Source organism: Schistocerca americana, chromosome 2 (genome assembly GCF_021461395.2).
Source record: "Schistocerca americana isolate TAMUIC-IGC-003095 chromosome 2, iqSchAmer2.1, whole genome shotgun sequence".
Lineage (NCBI taxonomy): Eukaryota > Metazoa > Arthropoda > Insecta > Orthoptera > Acrididae > Schistocerca > Schistocerca americana.
In genome coordinates this window covers 1049702917-1049725574 of record NC_060120.1, presented here as the reverse complement: position 1 = coordinate 1049725574, position 22658 = coordinate 1049702917, and the positions used below count along the sequence as shown (strand labels likewise).

Below are 22658 nucleotides of genomic sequence, written 5' to 3'. Positions count from 1 at the left end.
ACATAGTGTACAATGTATAGCTTTCCGAAGGCTCACAAGAAGTACACAGTTCTACGTCCCATCATGAGCAGCATTTGATCGCCGACTTATAGACTCTCGAAACATCTCGCCAGCCTCCTTAGTCCGCACGTTGGTTACTGTGTACATAGTATCAAGAACACGACATATCTCAACAATCGAATTAAAAGTCTGCATCTTGGAGAAGGATACGTCACGGTTAGCTTTGTTGTGATGCCATTATTCATGTGCGTACTTATCAAAGATTCTATAGATCTGCTCTCTCAGTTATTTAACGACCCTGTTGTGAGTTTATTGAAGCACACTCTGGCGTCATCGTATTTTTTGTATATTTTGACCAAACCGACGGCGTCGCAATAGGGAGCCCATTGGCACCAATTGTAACCAGTCTGTAGAGTACTTTGACGACGTCGCCATGGATACGGTACCTGCAAAACCTTGTTGCTCTTATCGTTAAGTCGACGACACGTTCGTTGCCTGGTCCCCCGGACGTGAAAATCTGGTAGAATTCTTGGAACACGTCAACAATATCAATGACAACATGACGTTCACGATGGAGACAGGGTCAGACGGTGGCTTGCCGTTCCTTGACGTCCTCGCCCGCCAAGAAGCAAATGGGTGCCTCAGCCACAGTGTTCAAATGGTTCAAATGGCTCTAAGCACCATGGGACTTAACATCTGAGATCATCAGTCCCCTACACTTAGAACTACTTAAAAATAACTAACCTAAGGACATCACACACATCCATGCCCGAGGCAGGATTCGAACCTGTGACCGTAGCAGCAGCGCGGTTCCGGACTGAAGCGCCTAGAACCCCTCGGCTACAAGGGCTGGTGCCACAGTGTTCACCGGTAACCCTCCCCACAAGGACCGATATCAGCACACTGTTACCATCAGTCGCAGAAACGTTATGTTCTGAGGATCTTGGTGCATCTAGCGGAAGCCGCCTCAGAAGCTGACAAGCTGCCAAAGTAACTGAGTCACTTACGGAGAACGTTCAAGGAAAACGGCTACAACAGCCGCCAGATTTCGCAAGCCATCCTTCCGAAAACACATAAGCAGAAGGACCCCGAATAGGACTCGAAAAAGCTTACGTTTTTGCCGTTCTGTGGCTCAGTAACAGGAAGGGTCAGCCAGCTCTAAAAGAGTGATAAAAACGATTCGGTCTTCGGAGACACAAAAAATATGGCAATAATGAAGCCTGTGATAGACGATGTAAACGTCAGAACGATATAAAAAACCGCGTGGGTGTGGACAATCCTATGTCGGACAGACTGTGCATACTATTGAATAGCTCTGTGTAGAACACGAGAGATGCCTTCGCCTTCGGTACCCTGAGGAATCTGCGGTAGCAGAGCATCTTGTAGAAAAGAGACATCGTCTTGCTTTCGACAAGATATCTGCTATTACGTACACTAACAGTTTCTGGGATAACGTAATAAGAGGTACAATCGACATAAAAATTTGTGACAAAAACCTCAAGAAGGACGGCGGCCTGCAGCTAAGCACGGCTCGGGATTCAGCCACCGGAAGGTTGAAGCAGATATTACTTTGTATGGCACTGAAGTGAACACCAGTGACGTCACAGAAGGCAGTGCAGCTATATGAAGAAGGTAGCAGCCATTTGACAATGGCCGAGGAGTACTCGACCGAAAGCTCGTGTATTTTAAGCCACTCGACGCAGCTGGAAGCTCGAAAGGATATTATCATTGCTTAGATTGAGTCATGATACTCTTTTTTATGGATGGTGTTGCTATATACAGAGAAGTAACAACAATGGAAAACTGTAGCGATATGCAACAAGACTTGCAGAGAATCGACGCTCAGTGCAGTGATTTGCACTTTATTTTCAATATAAAAAGAAAATTAAAGTATGGCGCGTAAGTATTGTATGGTTGTACGATCCCAAAACAATCACTGGAAGCAGTCACATCCAGTAAATAGATGGGATTACGCATATGGAGCGATTTAAAGTCAAACGAACGTAGGCAGATGCCAGACAGATTCATTGGGGGAATCCATAAGAAGTGTGGTTGGCTCACGAAAGACGTAGTTCATAAAATTCTCGTTAGAACAGTGCCTGAACATTCCTCGTCAGTCTGAGATCTGCACCTGAAAGGTAACCCTAGTGGAACCATATGAATTGATTGAGAATGTTGGCATAATTTTAGTCTTCTAACAACATTTATTTTTCTTTGAAACAGACATAAATTATGCTAAACAAATTATTGATTGAATACTGTAAATAACGAACAGGTGTTTCAAGACTACACTGGACAAGGATCCTGGGTGGCAGAGACAGTACAACTAGTGGAGTGAGTCAATTCCTCTGGCCCTAAAAATGTGGATAACGCAATCTGAATTGATCTGAAGCTGAGCAGATTTTGACTGATCAAATCTACTGTAGATTCTCAACATAGGTGCAGCTGAGAGGAAGTGGCGATAGAGATCTGTACGCCCTGACAATGCCGGAGCGGCAGTACGTTACCCCGTTCGCTTCATGTGGTGACGTAACTTGCAGCTGGCGAGATGTGTGCGGCGAAGGTGAGACATGGAGACGGCACCTGTGAATCGATCGCGGCCACGAAAGAAATGTAAAAATCTCACGGTCTAGAGATGAGGCAGACGGATCGCAATTTACTCTCTACCAGAGCCCTGAAGTCACGGTAGATTTCAGTGTGTGACGCACCCATTTGCTGGTTGTACCAAGGACCAATTTGGCTCACTTATACGACACAGCGCACAAGGACACCAAACGTCAAGACAGGTAAACCAAAAACAAGTAAGTGTGCCCTCGGCAAATGAGTAGTCCGAGACGTTTGAAGTCACACTGTTGTTACAGTAAGAACGTCAACACAGGCTCCCCAGTCTAAACTACTCGCAAGTGAAGTCAGTCTCTGGACAGGTCCCAAGTACCAACCACACATGCCAGAGCATCGACCAGCAGTCCTTACCAGACCAAAGTGCTGCACCTGAGTCCCTCGCACCACTCAAAAAAAATTCTGTTTTCACAAAAAGTGCAGGAACGACACCGCCTTCACCCTGTCTTGAGCCAATCACAGGGCTCTAGAGGCGTTAAATCTACCCTCCCACACGACAGCACAAACTCGTGTCGAATCAGGGCAAGAGTTAACAAACCTGCATCTCTGAAAAAAAAGAAATCGTCAATTACTGGCTTTTTTAAGTTTTTGCAGAGGGGGAAGAGACGATTTTCTCTGAAGTCGTGTCACATCCCAAGGCAAGAAGCAAACAGATACAATCTTAAAGATCTTTATCTAAATCGCCTGTGCCTTGGAGCTTGTTAGTCATAGCTATGAGGTGTAATCTCCAAACGTTTCGCAGACGCCGGATTTTTCTTATACAACCGCAGTGGCCAGGGGAAGTGGTTCACTGGCCTATTTACACTATCAGCGAACACGAAAACAGGTGAATTTTTATTGCTCATGGCTCTGCACACAATGCCCAGTTTATGACTCCACTGTGTACACGCATTCCTTCAGACCATCGCCCCAGTCCAGGCCTTCTGCTGGCGCCATGGCAGGTATCGTGGCATTGTTCTGCTGGAGAACTGTCTCGACAAGGGGCTACCCTGTCTACCCTGTACGGCTGTGGGCCTGTCCGGCAAGATTTACTGAGGGATGGGCTCGACGCCAATTGCTTTCAACTCCCAACATGCCGTTTCTATGAGATAAGAGTCATACAAATTTCCATGCTTTTAGCCCCCTACTGGGCTCCAACAACGTCTGCTCAGGCCATTACCTTTCTAGAGTCTCACTCAAGGTGTATGAAGTTGTAATGAAATCTTTAATAATTTTCTATATGTGAAAAATAGGTGAGAGAGTAACATGTCCTCTCTCAGACTAAATAGGCTTGTTAGAGGAAGCGGATAAAGTCCTAAGAAAAGCAGCAAGTTTTTTCAGAGCTAAGCGTGAAAGCGTCACAAAGATGCTCATCTCAACTTCAGGGGCAGACACTGCAAGGGTACCGTTGTGGAGCACGGTCTGTTCCACTGCCGCAATTCTGGGAGCATAAAATCCTAGAAGAGTCAACCAATCCATTGCTTCCTGATACATGCATCTCAAGAACAGGAAATGAAGGTGAATTCAGAGAGATTCGAGGACACGGGGTGAATTACCAACAGTCGTTCATCCCGACGGTCATTCTCCACTGGGACAGGAAAGAGGAAGCGACAACAATATCCAAAGTACCCTCCGCCACATACCACAAGTTGTCTTGGAGGGTACAGATGTAAATTTGGGCTTTGTACATCCATTTACACTCGCAGTCTAGGGCTCTTTGTTCTTGTCACTTGGCAACCAAATCTTCATGAAAAGAATGATCTGTAAATAACGTGATCGCAAAAACAGTTTCTCACCATCAACTGTTGCATGCTCCAGCTGCGTCGATTTCTCGCCCCATCTGGAGGCCTGGAGCAGCGACAGTGGAGCGATGCGACATGGCATCGGTCACTACCGTGGCCGACTGTCAGGTTCGCTCTCTACCACTGTGTGTGGTGAGGGGCTATGAGGCTTGTAGACCCTGATACGTTGTTTGGTTACATTACTTTCTATGCCGTATGTTCCTAAGTTAAATATGTCCAAAATCTGACGATCCTTTACAGCCAACGCTATACTTCGTCTTCCAAGATGGCCTTTAAAATGAAAAAGATGGCACTATTTCTTGGCGAAGGGTTGTCTGCGTCGTCTTACAGAGAAACGCTGTATCTTTCTCTCCAGACTATACCCTCCTGGGTATTCTGGAAAATGGTTCAGGACGCTAAAATCGTCTTAAAGTCGACAGCTTGGCTGCCTGTTCACTTGCCCTATCTTGCCATACTGTACAACGAAAATTGGTCATCTTACGCACACATCTACAGACTCCCATTTTCCCACTGAAACGGTTCTCTCGGCCAAGATATAAATTCTATTAGACCTCATACTTCAGTTGTCTGTTAAGAAATATTAACAATCTGATGAAAAATAAGGATGTTTGATTAGAGAATCATGATGCACCTGTGTGGACAGGGCAGACTGTTTTTGGTTTTTTTGATACCACAGCGATAGGTGTGACATGGGTGTTGAGTTGGACTCTCATAGCAGATTGCATCCAAGGCTTAAAATATAACAATTCTAAATATACTACACTGTAAGTTAACTGTCACCACTAATACGAGATTGCATCTAATCTGGAAAGAACTTCTTCATATGTGACAAGAAAAAGTTGTTAACTTCGAAACAACTTGATAAATGATGCATGAAATCACGAAGAAATTCAAATCATTTGTTATGCAAGAGCTCTTCCATGCTCCAGCTGAGCAACTGGTGCAGCAGGTGCTTCGAGGCTCAAAGTCGGCTGGAAGCAGGGGACAAACCCTACCCAGACTCCGGGCGTCAGGTGGGTCACGTTCGGCGGCCGTTATGAACGAGTAACTTCATACGGGGCGATGCCAGGGCGCACGTCATGTAGCCAATTCCGTACAAAGACTTTCAATTGAGAAGAGGCGCAACCTTCTTCCAACAAAGAATTCTCATATTCTTTCTCAAATCATTAAATCTATAATTTTGCTTCCGCTGTTTTGTTTTGAAGTTCGAGGCTGTACTGAGAATAACTTACTCAAATTTACGACTGAAAGTAACGACCATCGCTGGCCCCTACTTTCTCCAATCTCTAGGGCAGCATGTTTTGAGGAGATCCATAAATCGTTCCAATTTTGCACTTGTTCATATGCCCGGAAGCACTGGACAGCTAGGCCGTGTGCCATTGATCGAAAAGGCTGATAGTCGGAGGGATCATTGTCTGGAGAATACGGCGGGTGGAGTGGGACTCCCATTTCATCTTTTCCAACTACATTTTGACGGGTTTTGCAACATGTGGTCGAGCACTGACACTCTGTAAAATCACCTTTTCGTGTCTGTCGCTGTATAGTGACCGTTTGTCTTTCAGTGCTCCTCTGAAGCGCATCAACTGCTTTCGATAACGATCTCCTCTTATTGTTTCAGTAGCTTTAAGTTCGTTCTCTCTTCCACCGCCTCGAGAACCTTCTCTCTTCCACCGCCACGCCGGTCTTCGATGTCAAAATCACTGCTTTTGAAGCTTTGAAAGCATTTTGTGCATTGTCTTTCACTAATAGGTGACTCGTATTGGGTCTTACCCAGCATTTTATGAGCCTCAGCCACTCGCCATAGGTTTTACCGAACAGTCTATGAGCGTCACTCGCAGATCTATGTATGGATTACACCAGGGACCTAGAAACGCCGGAGAGGCTTCGTCCAGCCGTAGCCCTCAGTGCTTCACAGCTCCACAACAGGCCACAGCAATCTACCCACCCCACGGCCGGCCCACACCGAACCCAGGGTTATGTGTAGTACGGCCGTCAGTGCCCCCCTCCCTTCCCGGGAATGGGTCGTACCCAGGGTATGATTTGTGCTTTTACCAGTGGGGGGGGGGGGGGGGGGGGGAATGTCCTAGGGGGTTAGTAGAATTATACAGGGTGAGTCACTTAACGTTACCGCTGGATATATTTCGTAAACCACATCAAATACTGACGAACCGATTCCGCATACCGAACGTGAGGAGAGGGGCTAGTGTAATTGTTTAATACAAACCATACAAAAATGCACGGAAGTATATTTTTTATCACAAACCTACGTTTTTTTAAATGGAACCACGTTAGTTTTGTTAGCACATCTGAACATATAAACAAATACGTAATCAGTGCCGTTTGTTGCATTGTGAAATGTTAATTACATCCGGAGATATTGTAACCTAAAGTTGACGCTTGAAACCTCCGACGTTCAGTTGCGTGTTGTAACAAACAGCTGCAACATACATCGCGTTTCTACAGAATGATCTGCCAACGTTGCTCGAAAATGTCCCACTGGAAACGCGTCGACGTACGTGGTATCAGCATGATGGTGCACCTGCACATTCCGCAATTAACACTAGGCTGACCCTTGACAGGATGTTCGACGGGCGTTTCATAGGACGTGGAGGACGCATAAATTGGCCAGCCCGTTCTCCTGATCTTACACCTCTGGACTTCTTTCTGTGGGGTACGTTAAAGGAGAATGTGTACCGTGATGTGCCTACAACCCCACAGGATATGAAACAACGTATTGTGGCAGCCTGCGGCGACATTACACCAGATGTACTGCGGCGTGTACGACATTCATTACGCCAGAGATTGCAATTGCGTGCAGCAAATGATGGCCACCACATTGAACATCTATTGGCCTGACATGTCGGGACACACTCTATTCCACTCCGCAATTGAAAACGGAAACCACGTGTGTACGTGTATCTCACCCCTCATGGTAATGTACATGTGCGTCAGTGAAAAAGACCAATAAAAAGGTGTTAGCATGTGGACGTAATGTGCTGTTCCAGTCTCTTCTGTACCTAAGGTCCATCACCGTTCCCTTTGGATCCCTACGTAATTCGGTGCTCTCCGATACACAGCGGAGGAGTGGTACTCAAGCGGAGGAGTGGTACTCAAGCGTCAACTTTAGGTTACAATATCTCCGGATGTAATTAACATTTTACAATGCAACAAACGGCACTGATTACGTATTTGTTTATATGTTCAGATGTGCTAACAAAACTAACGGGGTTTGTGTTAAAAAACATACTTCCGTGCATTTTTTTATGGTTTGTATTAACCAATTACACTAGCCCCTCTCCTCACGTTCGGTCTGTGTAATCGATTCGTCAGTATATGATGTGGTTTACGAAATACTCGTATATCCAGCGGTAATGTTAGGTGACTCACCCTGTATATGTTACTAGCTTGGACCGTGGCGTTACGCATGGTTAAACAGCTATTTATAAATAGATGTTAATGCAAAATCATCTACATACAGGTATACGAGGGGAATTCAAAAAGTAGAGGCACATTTGTGAAAAGCTGTACTTATTCTGATGATAGAAAATTGAAACGTATTAATAGTATTAATAGTAAGACTTACCAAAAATCTTCAGTGTTCGGCTCCACAAATTTAAATTATATGTAAAGTTTTACTCCCAGGTTGGGATGCATAAACTAAAACCAGAGGAGGGGATGGTCTGATGCAGAGGGGGGGAAATCCCCCCCATCCCCCCCTGCAAATCGCATACTGGTCGTACCAGACAAGTGTAGCCCCAAAGGTTTCTGTGGTAGAATAATTAGGGTGTACGCATACGTGGTAATGGTGTTTGTGCAGCAATCGCCGACACAGTGTAACTAAGGCGGAATAAGGGGAACCAGCCCACGTTCGCCGAGGTAGATGGAAAACCACCTTAAACACCATCCACAAACTGGCCGGCACACCGGACTTCGACACTAGTCCGCCGGCAGGATTCGTACTGGGTACCGTCACGCTTTCCCGCTCAGGAAGCAGCGCGTGAGACCGCGTGGCTGGCAGGGTGGGCGTTAGCCCCAGATTGCCTCATGTTAAACCAGAAAATTAAAACTTCCCGCCAGTGACGAGAACTGGGCTCGGAAGTTGACATCGTTAATCAACAATAAGTTTATAATGCCATCACAAATCGACCAACGTTAGAATGGCATTATGTCTACAAATGTCTAAGCTTATGGTGTGGCACTTACGACCTACCAGCTGCACCACCACTTTCCGCTACTGCCATCTATTGAAAAATGGCGGAACCAAAGTTGTAGACCTAATATAAAAAAAACCATAATCCTTACAGTGCATTTTAACTGTCATCGTTGTTTTGTAATCCACTGGCTGTGGACATTTGGCACAACTTACCTTTGTAGCGCCGTGTTTTGTCATCACGTGCCACGTACACTATCAAAATTACCCGGACATCTATTAGTGGACACTAATAAGGGCGCTTTTATGACGGCTTAAGCTCTGCTGGGGACATTTTGAATGAGGTGTATAAATGAGGCAGCCCGTTCTTCCTCTACAGATCTAACCAGAGAAGGTAGTGATGTTGGACGCTAGGGTCTGGAGGTGTTCCACAGCGTTCAAGTCGGTGCTCTGGGTAGGCCAGTCCATTTGTGGGATGTTATCGTCAACAGATAATCTCCTCACAGGTGCTGCTTTACCCCCACAAAGAGTGCACTGTTTTGCTGAAGTAAACAATCACTGTCCCCGAACTACTTCACTACTGTACACAGTACAGCAAAATGTGTTCATATGCTTCCATATTTAGCGTTTTCTTAAGTGCAATAAGGGGACCACGTCGTAATCACGAAATACACCACATACAGTAACATCAACTCCGATATACTTCACTGTCGGCAGTACACATCATGGCAGGTAATGTTCTGGAGGCATTCGCCAAACTCAAACGATTCCATCGGACTTACACAGGATATAGCATGATAACGTTTCCTGTCATCCGTTATCAAGTGCATCACTCTTTACACATCTCAAACGTCACATATATTCACCTGTTAGCAACGTGGCTTATGAAGAGCTGCTCGACCATTGTATCCCATTCGCACAGTCGCAGTGCTAGCCGGAGTGCTTTGGAACTCACGAGGGTTTCCTTCCGCTGATTTCAAGCGATTTTTACAACCACCCTTTACTATGTTCGATTGTCCCTGTCCGTCAATATACGAGGTCTACCTTTGGCTATTCCATTGCGTTTCCACCTCACAATCACATCTCCAGTGGTTGACCTGGGCAACTTTAGAAGCGCTGAAATCTTCCCAATACATTTCATTTGTTGCCCAGATGGTATCCACTGACTAGTCCTCCTCCTAAGTAACTGGCCTCTCCTGACCACCCCCCTCTGCTGTTGTTGCTTCTCCACGGACAGCTCCACACTATCAAATGGCTCTGAGCACTATGGGACTTAACATCTGTGGTCATCAGTCCCCTTGAACTTAGAACTACTTAAACCTGACTAACCTAAAGACACCACACACATCCATGCCCGAGGCAGGATTCGAACCTGCGACCGGAGCGGTCACGCGGTTCCAGACTGAAGCGCCTAGAACCGCACGGCCACACCGGCCGGCACTCCACACTATCCCCCCCTCCCCCCCCCTCCAAAATGGCTCTGAGCACTATGGGACTTAACATCTATGGTCATCAGTCCCCCAGAACTTAGAACTACTTAAACCTAACTAACCTAAGGACAGCACACAACACCCAGCCATCACGAGGCAGAGAAAATCCCTGACCCCGCCGGGAATCGAACCCGGGAACCCGGGCGTGGGAAGCGAGAACGCTACCGCACGACCACGAGATGCGGCCCCCCCCCCCCCCCTCCTTTTATACTGGTGGCTCCATCACTCGTGTCATCTAGTGGGCAATTCCGTATTACCCATGGGTATCCAGACACTATTCATGAAAATGTGTACACAGCAGGCTACTGGACAACACCTGACTTTTTTCCTTTCTTCTTAGTTTCATCGTGAATGACGGAGAACCGTCACGTAGGCTGTTTCGGCTCTTTATAAACATATTCAGGTATATTTACATCGATTTTCACGAAAATTAAGAAATGTTTGTCATTAGAAGGAGTTATTTGCTTATGATAAACATAATATACTTTTAGAAATAAATAAAAATAGATTTCTGTATATATTGTATGTAATCGAGGAAGCAGCATTTACTGCAATAAATTTTTCATTCAAGACCAAATAAAGGGTAAAAGTGGTTAAGGTTTCATTGGGGATTCTAGCACATCAGGTCCCTTTATTCATATAAGATCTTTGTATGTTACTTTATCCTTGTTGGGTCTCGTGAACTCCGCGACCGTTAATAATAATTGGCGAATTATTCAACCAGCCACATATATTCTTTCTAAAATGTTTTATTTTAGCGTCATAACCGGTTTCAGGATACCATGCCGATCTCCATACGGCCAATATTTTAGTTACATACACTACTGGCCATTAAAATTGCTACACCACGAAGATGACGTGCAACAGACGCGAAATTTAACCGACAGGAAGAAGACGCTGTGATATGCAAATAATTAGCTTTTCAGAGCACTCACACAAGGTTGGCGCCGATGGCGACACCTGCAACGTGCTGGCATGAGGAAAGTTTCCAACCGATTTCTCATACACAAACAGCAGTTGACCGGCGTTGCCTGGTGAAACGTTGTTGTGATGCCTCGTGTATGGAGGAGAAATGCGTACCATCACGTTTCAGACTTTGATAAAGGTCGGATTGTAGCCTATCGCGATTGCGGTTTATCGTATCACGACATTGCTGCCCGCATTGGTCGAGATCCAATGGCTGTTAGCAGAATATGGAATCGGTGGGTTCAGGAAGGTAATACGGAACGCCGTGCTGGATCCCAACGGCCTCGTATCATTAGCAGTCGAGATGACAGGCATCTTATCCGCATGGCTGTAACGGGTCATGCAGCCACGTCTCGATCCCTGATTCAACAGATGGGGACGTTTGCAAGACAACAACCATCTGCACGAACAGTTCGATGACGTTTGCAGCAGCATGGACTATCAGCTCGGAGACCATGGCTGCGGTTACCCTTGACGCCGCATCACAGACAGGAGTGCCTGCAATGGTGTACTCAACTACGAACCTGGGTGCACGAATGGATGAATCCACGTTCTGTTTCCAGCATCATGATGGTCGCATCCGTGTTTGGCGACATCGCGGTGAAAACACATTGGAAGCGTGTATTCGTCATCGCCATACTAGCGTATCACCTGGCGTGATGGTAAGGTGTGCATTGGTTACACGTCTCGGTCACCTCTTGTCCGCACTGACGGCACTTTGAACAGAGGAAGTTACATTTCAGATGTGTTACGACCCGTGGCTCTACCCTTCATTCGATCCCTGCGATACCCTACATTTCAGTAGGATAATGCACGACCGCATGTTGCAGGTCCTATACGGGCCTTTCGGGGTACAGAAAATTTTCGACTGCTGCCCTGGCCAGCACATTCACCAGATCTCTCACCAATGGAAAACGTCTGGTCAATAGTGGCCGAGCAACTGGCTCGTCACAATACGCCAGTCACTAATGTTGATGAACTGTGGTATCGTGTTGAAGCTGCATGGGCAGCTGTACCTGTACACGTCATCCAAGCTCTGTTTGACTAAATGCCCAAGCGTATCAAGGCCGTTATTACGGCCAGAGGTGGTTGTTCTGGGTACTGATTTCTCAGGATCTATGCACCCAAATTGCGTGAAAATGTAATCATGTGTCAGTTGTAGTATAATATATTTGTCCAATGAATACTCGTTTATCACCTGCATTTCTTCTTGGTGTAGCAATTTTAATGGCCAGTAGTGTACATGTTTTTCTCTGCATGATGTCATCTGCTCCCGCACTGCGCAACAATATTTAAAAATTTTGTGCTGTTTTATAAGTTGTTTCATTAATATAAACACACTGAAGTGCTTAAATTTATTTAGATGTAATGTGAAATATTTGTATTCACTTAAGTTTCAGTAGATGGCGACTTTTTTGTAGCGGTTCCTAAGGCTTTGCAGGTCGTTGTATATGTTGCTAAATTGCAAACAGCACACATGCTGTACATAAATTACTGTGCCATACATCCTAACATTTAATGTCAGTGTTGAGCGTCACACATTTGCCATATATTCGATGTTTTTGTTTACAATGCAAAGATTATCCATTAATCAGAGACACAAAGATATAATTCATTTCCTGCTGAGCAAGGATGTAAACAGAGCACAGCTGATGTGTAGAATGTGCAAAATGCAACACGTTAATAACAGAAAAATGTTTGTAGTCTAAGAGTGAACTCATTAAAGGGCTATAGGACACGTTTTCGTTTTATGTAACTGTCGGCGGAAATTTTAACGAAAAATTTTAAAGCCAACCGATTACATACTATAAATTACACATATATGTACACACATTTATATATCCAGACATTTTTAATCATTGGAGTTTATAGTTTAGTTGAGGGAAATACAAAATTAAAATGTGGAATGATAGCAACACATTTGTTCACCATGATAGTTTGTATCTTGATCTTTTTTGCAAAGTTCTGAGAATTTGGGGCCAGTTGTGCTTAATTTCTAGCTCAAGCCAATTATTTAGAATGTTTTTGGTGAACTGAGAGTGTGAATATATATTTCTAGTACACGGTTTAACATGGATCTGAAATAAATTCAGAGAATACCCACCACCACAGACTTTGTTATAAAACATTCTTCATGCCATCTTCGCAGCACAAAATGGGTGTTCCAGCTGGAGCCAGCCAATAAATAATTCCCAAAGAAGCGGTACTAGTTGTTGATTTTAGGCTCATTAGCCCGAATTATAGGAAATCCCTACAACTTCTAACCCTACATAGGATAAAATCAACTTCTCTCCTTCGAATGAAAATCTAAATTGGACTGAGCACATAACAGCAATGTGCAAGAAGGCATCACCATCTGTCCATGCCCTACAGAAGTATTAAAAGCTTTTCCATCTTAACCTGAAAAAGAAATTTGTACAAACACACTTCCAATTATTGATTGCAGCAATGTTATTCTGGAAGCCCTTTCTCAGGAAAGTACGTGGCGCCTGGAATTGTTTATGAATGCCTATATTCGTTATATCTGTCTTCGAGTCTTTTGTGATATTTCACCATCATATGCACAGATACCCTGGCTGTGTGCATACAAGCACATAGATTCTTTCACACTGTCTTCTCTACTGCCTTATCAATGTACACTGTCCCTCATATCTCTCCTCGACCTTAACGCTCTTGTCTGAACAACATGGCAGAAACAGCTGTTCCCATCAGAGCAAAATCCTTTTCGTCCCACTCCATAGTTCAGCCATTTTCAAGAATTCTTGCTCAGTAGCAGGAATCCAACTCTGGAATAACTTCCCGCAGTAATTTAGAGAAATGAGTAACATCTCCAGCTTAAGAAGACAGAATGACATATCTAGTAAACCAACAATAATGATTACCATTGTCACTGTACTTACTCATGCCCTTTTATATCATTCTTTTCAACCAGATTTTCCTCATTTCCAAGTATTCTTACCTGGTGCAGTCTCCTTAAATTTCCTTTCCCCAGAGCTTGCTATATCAGGAAACATATGTTTTGTACTACTACAAATTCTTTTTACATGTGTCATTATCATCATTATTATTATTATTATTAGTAGTAGTAGTAGTGGTGGTGGTGGCAGCAACAGGAGTAGTACAAGTATTGTCAGTATTAACTTTATTTGTTCATAGTCAGTTTAACCTACTTACGTAGTCACTATATAGACTCATATCATTTTAATATCATTCGTCATATACATTGATATATCTTTGGTAACTATGATATTAAAAATGTAATGTATGTGTGAAATCCTGGTCCGATCTAAGAGGGAGCCGGATGACCCAAAACAGATCCTGTTAAATAAATAAAAAGGTATTTTGAATGGCTGCCGTGAGAGGAGCAGAACCAGTGTGACCCTCTTGTTATCGCAGCTCTAAACACATTGACATAGCAAGCAAGTCAATGCATCGACTTTTCCATTCACCCCACTGCTCCCTATGTTTCACGAAAACAGAGGCTATTCTTTCCGGATAGCCGTAGTATTAACAGAAGTACGTTTCACGTAATACAGATCGGGATTCCTAATCATCACACTGAACCGCCTGTTGAGACATCACGTGATGAGATTTGCTGCTACACACTTGTTTCCTACTGGTGACGAGTCTTAAGTGCACAATAAAATAAAACACCTGCACCTGTCGTTTCGGTGTTATTTTATTTTATTGTATTACAACGATGGCTGCAAGTGTTTCATTTTGTTACGTAAGTGAACTGCCGAAGTCCTGTAGATCATCGGTCACAAGGATGAACATATAACAAAAAAATTCTTATATCGTTCTGCAGGGTCCTTACACAGGAGGAAGCCTAAATCCAGCAAGATCACTGGCTCCTGCCTTCTGGACGGGCATCTGGACCTATCACTGGGTAAGCACAAGTGCTCTTGTTCTTGTTCTTCATATAGCATTATAGCAGAGTTCCAGTTCATTCTAAATTACCAGAACCATGAAAATTCTCCCAGATGCTCAGAATTTGGTGCAGAAACCTAATGGTATGTCAGAATATTAAAATTGCTGTAGATTATGAGCTTCTTCTCTTAATATGTTATTGTGGTGGAAAGTGGTCTATTTCCCTGTGGATGATGATAACTAATCACTGAGACTTATGCAGTCAATTCTGATCACGTTGGCTGAAGGTTCTTTGCTTGATGGCCCTATGATTTAAAATGTGACTGACACACACAGTCACTACGGTTACTACAAGCCACGCCACAAGTTGGGAAACGGGGCAAATTTCTAGTAGTTTACTGTCGAGTTGAGATTTTCACAAATGTTTTATTCGTATCTTACAGAAACTAGCAGTACGGCGATAAACAGCCTTTTAAACACGCCGCTAACGGAAATCAAGCAATTTATAGCAATACAACAAATTAAAAAAACACAGAAGCTAGCAGTACGGCAATAAACAACCTTTTAAAACACGCCGCTAACGGCAATCAAGTAATTTTGTAGCAATACAACAGTTTAAAAAAAAAATTAAAAACACAGAAGCTAGCAGTACGGCAATAAACTACCTTTTAAAAGACGCCGCTAACACCAATCAAAGTAATTTATAGCAATACAACAATTTAAAAAAAATTAAAGATCATTAGTAAACAGGCTACTAAAGTAAATACAGAACTTTGTTAATAAAGTACGGTGAGGTAGTGAAGCTACCAACACCTCCATTAAAAAAATTAAACAGATCTCAGCAAACACACGATTAATGGCAATAAAAGGAATTTACAAACTTGGAGGAATTTACAAAAAATTTTAAACAAAAGTGTCCTGGAATATCATTGGAACATAACAGATATGACGGACCCGTCTAAGGCGGCCACAAATCACCCACTCAGGGATGTTCAGGCTAGACAGAATACTGACCAATTTAAATACGCCCGTAAGCACAATTGCCACACTCTGGCTGGTCACTGCACCGACTTTTAGCCAGCGAAAACTTGTTATAAGATGGCTTAACTTGCTGACAGAATTAGAGCTACCCTCGTGCAAGGAAACATTACACCACACAGTCCTGAATGAGCGACCACATGATCAACCAACAAGAAGCACGAATTTACTCATAACCCACGACAGAATAGCGAAACAATTAAACTGCCCAAAACTACACCTCCCATCGGACAGTAACGAGAGGAGGAGAAAAGATCACTGTCTTCATTTACACCGGTGACAGGAACAGGAAACCCGGTCGCCGGAGGCCACAAGGCAGAACAGACGCTGATTACACAAAATTATTACTTAATGATTAAACCTTCCACGAACTTAACTTGCAATTATGCTCGAACTGGCAGTACACGACCTCCGATGGCAAGGATCCACACATCCGACCGCGCACGCGTCGCCAGCGTACCCAACACGCCATGGTCACGCGACAACACGCTCTGTCACCGGAGTTCACGTCTTCTCTGCAACGTTGACGGGTAGTGACTGCTCCATGTTAGATGTCTCCTTTTAAACTCCAGCGTTGAAATGGAGGATTTAAAGAAGCTTGCTAACGTCCCACCAAGTCGAAATGAACAGCGACTACTCGTGGGGCGATTCTGTATACAACCAACACGCGGGGAGCTCTTCCGTCAACTCGACCCGCTCGTTACACACAGCCGACATACATCAGGTGGCGACTCGGTACAACCGACCACGCCTGCTTCGCGCTGGAGAGCCACACTGCCCTCCCGTGTCCACCACACTCTCTGCGCGCAACGCCCTACTTCCGCGCCACAACACGAGGTTACAACCGGTCAAAGATCTCACTTCCTCCATAGCAGTTTCCCAGAAGCAAAAACGCAGATATCGATAGCAGAGGGAAAAGACAACCGAGGAGCCAATTTAAGACAGATAACATATCAAAAAAACATGTCAGGGGAAGTACAGGAAAACCAATGCAATCTAAACACAAGGTGTAGCACGAGTCGATACACGGCTCAGTGACGTTTAGAAACACGACTGGCTGGCCTTCTAATTGATGTGTCGTCCACTGCTCGCGTTGGACTCAAGCCGAGCTTGTGGGTAGCTCTTACGCATAGCCGAGATGCCATTTCCGTAGCTGTTACTGCCATCCCTTCATACTTCATGCCTGCCGTCGTTGTTATCTCGAAGAGAGGATAATTTTATTTTAGAAACAAGAGGATCTCCTTCATGCCCAAACTTCCATTCTCAGTATTACAAAATCTTCTAGTGCACCTTACCCAAAAAGGTTAGCTGCTTTCGAGGTTTCACTGGGTACAAACCTTTGAAGTTGTCCATATATCTAGATGTGTAATATGTTTCCATCTAGGAGATATTTGACAGGAAGATTATGAAGCCAGGGAAGAAGGTAAATAATTCTTTGATCAAGTGCAGGGGAACATGGGCTGCTGGTCGCCTACCATGTCATTCACTTCCGGAGAGCATGATTTAGAAGTGGTATGGAGTGACATGGCTTCAACACATTGCTCTCCCAGTCACCGTCTGTTTTTCTGATGTATGAGTCGCTACTTCAGATACAAGTGGCTCCTCAACTGGCCTCACGAAGATGAGTTCACTTTCTTCCACTCCTCTTAACAAGCAAAGCTCCTTGGCACTACGAGAAACTCAACCTGGGTGCTCTACATGGTGGTCAGACGACCTGCTTACTCATATACTGAGTCGGAAAGGGGGAAGAAAGTTTCTGGGAAAATTTCAGGTATAAAAACATCTTTTTCTCCTGCCTGGACCAGTCTTTTTTTTTCTTAATCTAATTTTGTTCGTTTGAGTTCGTTGCATCTGCTCGGGACGGACGTCGCAAGACACCCGTTTCAGTTCGTCGTTGATCTATTAACTCAATTTTTTTTTTTTTACAGAGGGCAGCTAACCCTCTGACCGAACACGCTGAGCCACCGTGTCGGCATCTTAGGGCTGCTGGTGCCTTATGCTCGCTAGGACCAACCGTTCACGCATAAATTCAAGGATTTGTTCGTAACGGGGAAGTCACCATTACTGAAGGGCACAGACGACGCTTCTGGGGCCAATATCGATGTTTTGTTCCTAACACGCCAGAGCCATCACCAGAGATGTCACTTTTGTCATAAAATAGACCCCACAGAAGCGAACATCGACTAAACGTAAGGTTTCCCTCTTTCTTTTTGATGCATTTATTGCGCTCGTTGTTCACGATGGCTTAAAAAACCGATGTGGTAGTTACTTTCCACAGGCAAGACTTACTTTTCGGCAAATTTTATACAATTTCTATATTTAAAGAGTTGTCAGCTACGACAGATTGGTGCGTTACAAGTGCATGGAATTCGGTAACCCTGATAACATTACATTACATCACAATACTTGTTCCATAGGTCATGAATACGACTTTTTGTAACGATGCGGAACATGTCACTTTAACATAGGCTTTCTTTATACAATATAATTAACTTTTTTTTACAGTTGCTACTTCATATCTAAAAATTCATCTATGGAGTAGAAGGATTGGTCATGCAGAAATTCTTTTAATTTGTTTTTAAATGTTGATTGGCTGCCTGTCAGACTTTTAATGCTGTTTGACAAATGACCTAAGATTTTTGTGGCAGCGTAATTCACCCCTTTCTGTGCTAAAGTCAGATTTTAGCCACAATAGTGAAAATCATCCTTTCTTCTAGTGTTGTGGGTATGCACTTCGCTATTATTTTTGAAATTGGATGGGTTATTAATAACAAATTTCATAAGTGAATATATGTTTGTGAAGGTACTGTGAATACCCCAAGTTCCTTAAATAAATGTGTGCAAGGTGATCTTGAGTGGGCTCCAGCTATTCTTCTGATCACACACTTTTGTGCAATGAATACTTTTTCTCTTAATGATGAATTACCTCAAAATATGATCCTATATAGAAGCAGTGAATAAAAATAGGCATAGCAGGCAAATTTAATGATTGGTCTATTACCAAAATTTTCAATAACCCTCTTAGCATAAGTAGCTGAGCCTAACCGTTTCAGTAGATCACAAATGTGTTTCTTCCAATTCAATTTCTCATCAATGCACACACGCAAAAATTTTGAATATTCTGCTTTAGAAACAGACTTCTGTTCAGAGTCTATATTTATCAGTGGTGTTATACCATTTACTGTGCAGAATTGTACATACAGTGTTTTCTCAAAATTTAGTGAGTCCATTTGCAGAGTACCACTTAATAATTTTCTGATAGACAATATTGACAATTTCCTCGGCTGATTCTTGATTTTTGGATGTGACTACTATATTTGTATTATCAGCAAGAAGAACTAGCTTTGCATCTTCATGAATAAAGAGTGACAAGTCATTAATATATGTTAAGAACAGTAAGGGACCCAATACTGAGCCTGGAGGGCACCATTCCTGATACATCCCCGGTTAGAGGACGCTGCTGATTTTTGCACTCTGTCTGTACTGTTAACTTAAACCTTCTGCATTCTTCCAGTTAATATGAATTAAACCCTTTGTGCACTGTCCCTCTTACGCCACAATACTTAAGCTTAACTTGAAGAAATTTGTGATTCACAAACTCAAAAGCCTTTGAGAGATCACAAAACATCCCAATGGGTGATGTTCTGTTATTCAAATCATTTAATATTTGATCAGTGAAAGCATCTATAGCATTTTCTGCAGAAAAGCCTTTCTGGAAACCAAACTGACATTTTGTCAGTACTTCATTTTTACAAATATGTAATGCAACCCTTGAAAACATTACTTTTTAAATTTTTTGGATAAAGCTGTCAGAAGTGGGATTGGGCAGTAGTTGTTAACATCAGACCTATCTACTTTTTATGCAATGGTTTAACAACTGCGTATTTCAGTCTATGTGGAAAAATTCCCTGTTTCAGTGAACTACTACAAATCCCACTTATCTGTTGGGCACAAGCTTTTATATTCTGTTGGAAATGTCATCAATTCTGTGTGAGCTTTTACTTTTCAGTGAATTTATTATTTTCCTAATTTCAGTGTAAGAGGTGGGCTGAATTTCAGTTTTATGAAATTGAATAGGTATTGTCCCTTCCACATATTGCCTGGTATTTTCTAATGAATAGCTGGATCCTATTTTTTTGCAACACTACTAAAACATTACTAAAGATGTTTTCTACTTCTAACTTTTTGTTAATAAACTTTTAATTGAGTTTGATAGAAATACAGTATTCCTGTGCTCTCAGTTGCCCTCTTTCCCTTTTAACAATATTCCAAATTGTTTTAATCTTATTATCATGTGTGCTAATCTCAGACATAATGCACATACTTCTGGAATTTTTAATAACTTTTCTTAATAGAGTGCAGTAGTTTTTATAATGTTTCACTGTTTGTGGATCATTACTCCTTCTAGCTATAATATACATTTTCTTTTTCTGTTTACAAGATTTATTTATCCCTTTAATCAACCATGGATTTTTAGATAGTTTCTTACAATTATATTTCAGTTTTCTTAGGGAAAGTATTGTCATATATACTCACAAAAGTATCATGAAACAGGTTAAATTTTAAATTAGCATCAGGTTCCCTGTACACAAAAACATTATCTATTGGTGTGCTGCTTTCCTGTACCATCCATATAGAAAAATCAGTAACTGACAGATTGAAAGAACGAAGTAATACTTCAAGGACAAGCTTTCCATCGGTCTCTTTCAGAAAATCTGGACTGAAATCTCCACAGAGAATAACTTGTTTCACTCTGTCTGACAGACAGCACAACAAAGAATCCAAGTTTTAGAAAAATAGCTGAAAATTTGCGAATGGGGATGTATATGTCGCAACAAATATAAAAGACTGTTATTTAGTTTAAGCTCACAAGCACATGCCTCTATATGTAGCTCTACATAAATTTTTGTAGTTTCTAAATTTTTGACACTATGGCAGATTTTAACATGCTCCATAGTGTCTCTACTTACATGTGCTGAAAGCCCATATCCACCTACATCTACCTTTTCAATATATGTGACTATATGATATTCAGACATGCATAATATATCAACTCCATCCTCAGTTTCTAGATCTTCTAAACAAACGAGATCATCTATTTTATTTATTAATCCCCCGATATTCTGATGCAATGTACTAACATTATTTTTTCACTTTGCTTTTATGAGAATCTTGTGATATTCTGACATCTCTAGTACCTGCATATCTGAGCTTCTCATTAAGCTTCATTTCATTCCATGTTGAATCATTGGACACTGATCTTAGCCTAAAATAGAGATACTCCCATGAGTTTCAGTGCCCCCCTTAAAGAATCTCCTATCATCCCAGCAAGTTTGCCCTTCTCTTTCCTACTGAAATGCAGGCCATGTCTTGCGAAGTCCCACCTTTTCACAGGTGGTCTCATCATTTGTTATTAGGCCCTCTGGATGTTTTTTGTTCAGCAACAACGTGTAGAATAGAATCCTTCATGATCATCTTGTTGGTCCCCATATCTTCTCACATCTCTTACTGGGCAAATATACCTATGGTTTCTCAGAAGCGAGGTCCTTCAGTTACTTGATGATGTAACTGTAGATGTCATCTACGGATGTGGTTTATTCTCCACTGTCGATTGATTGGTCCAGAGGATCCAGTACATGGCCTGCCCGATCTAGGGACATTAAAAACCCCTGATGTATTCAACTTCTGTACCTAATGTCGATGTTCTGAGGGAGCGTATCCGAAATTGTTTTGAGCAAAGTTTCAACAAAGTAACGCAAACCATAGGCAATAGGTTCAGGGCGTGCATGAAGCAGGAGGCCACTACGTTGTTAATGTATCACATGCAACATTAACAATAAACCTTTGTAACTCCATAACGAAGGATTTTCGGACCCATACCCATGTGGACTTTTCCTAATGTTTCTGTGTCAGAAACACATCTCTTCATTTATAGACGCCACTTTATTTAAGTTATTGTATTTGTGAAGGGTAGAGTTTTCCTTTGTCTGTGTGTTGTAAAATCTAAATCATAGGAAAGATATCCAAGGTCTCACGGAACCTTTTCACTCCTTTTCACTGTCTCGCAAAAGAAATCAGACAATAATATAAACAACAAGAAGACACAAATGCACAAAAAGGCGGAGAACAGGTTAGCCTGTGACGTTAGCAGATGGGAGCACTTGCCCTCCTCACCTCGCCCACTCACCCTACCCTGCCCTTGACCAATGTGAACTTCTCAATTTACTTCCCCATGATCCTCGATGGTGACATTCCTTCCTGTTGACGGTCCATGTGCATGCCACCAATTGAAATGTATTGCGTAATGATCTGACGTCCAGTACAGATGGTCCTGCGCTTTGAGCCACCACTTTGCCTGCCGCAGGTCTACTGGGCGGGCCCGCTGCTCGGCTCCGTCGCGGCGACGCTGCTCTACTTGCTGCCACTGGGTGGGCGGGCCTCCGCTGCCGACGCCCCTCCTGCCGCCACTCCCAGCACTGACAACAAGGCGCCAGTCGGCGGCAAGTGCATCGTTCCTGCTGTCTGCCTCTAGGGCCTGGAGTCTAGAGCCTAGAGTCTAGGATCTAGAGCCTAGAGTCCGGAATCTGGGATCTAGAGCCTATGGTCTAGAGTCTAGGGTTTGGAGCTTATGGTCTAGAGCCTACAGTCTAGAGCCCAGGGTCTAGAGAGTAGGGTCCAGAGACGAGCGTCTAGAGTCTAGTGTGGCGTCCGAAGGCAGCATCGGGCCTCACTAGCCGAGTTCTT

The 22658-nt window shown here is 43.1% G+C and overlaps 1 protein-coding gene across 1 annotated transcript in view; it reads left to right on the top strand.

The window, feature by feature from the left end:
* LOC124594665 (lens fiber major intrinsic protein-like) overlaps positions 1-22446 on the top strand; it is a 53766-nt gene extending 31320 nt beyond the window's left edge. Inside the window, exons 5-6 of the mRNA XM_047133035.1 lie at positions 14815-14895; positions 22279-22446. Coding sequence (XP_046988991.1) covers positions 14815-14895; positions 22279-22446 — 249 coding nt within the window. The remainder of the gene's footprint in view (positions 1-14814; positions 14896-22278) is intronic.
* Positions 22447-22658: the final 212 nt, after the last annotated feature.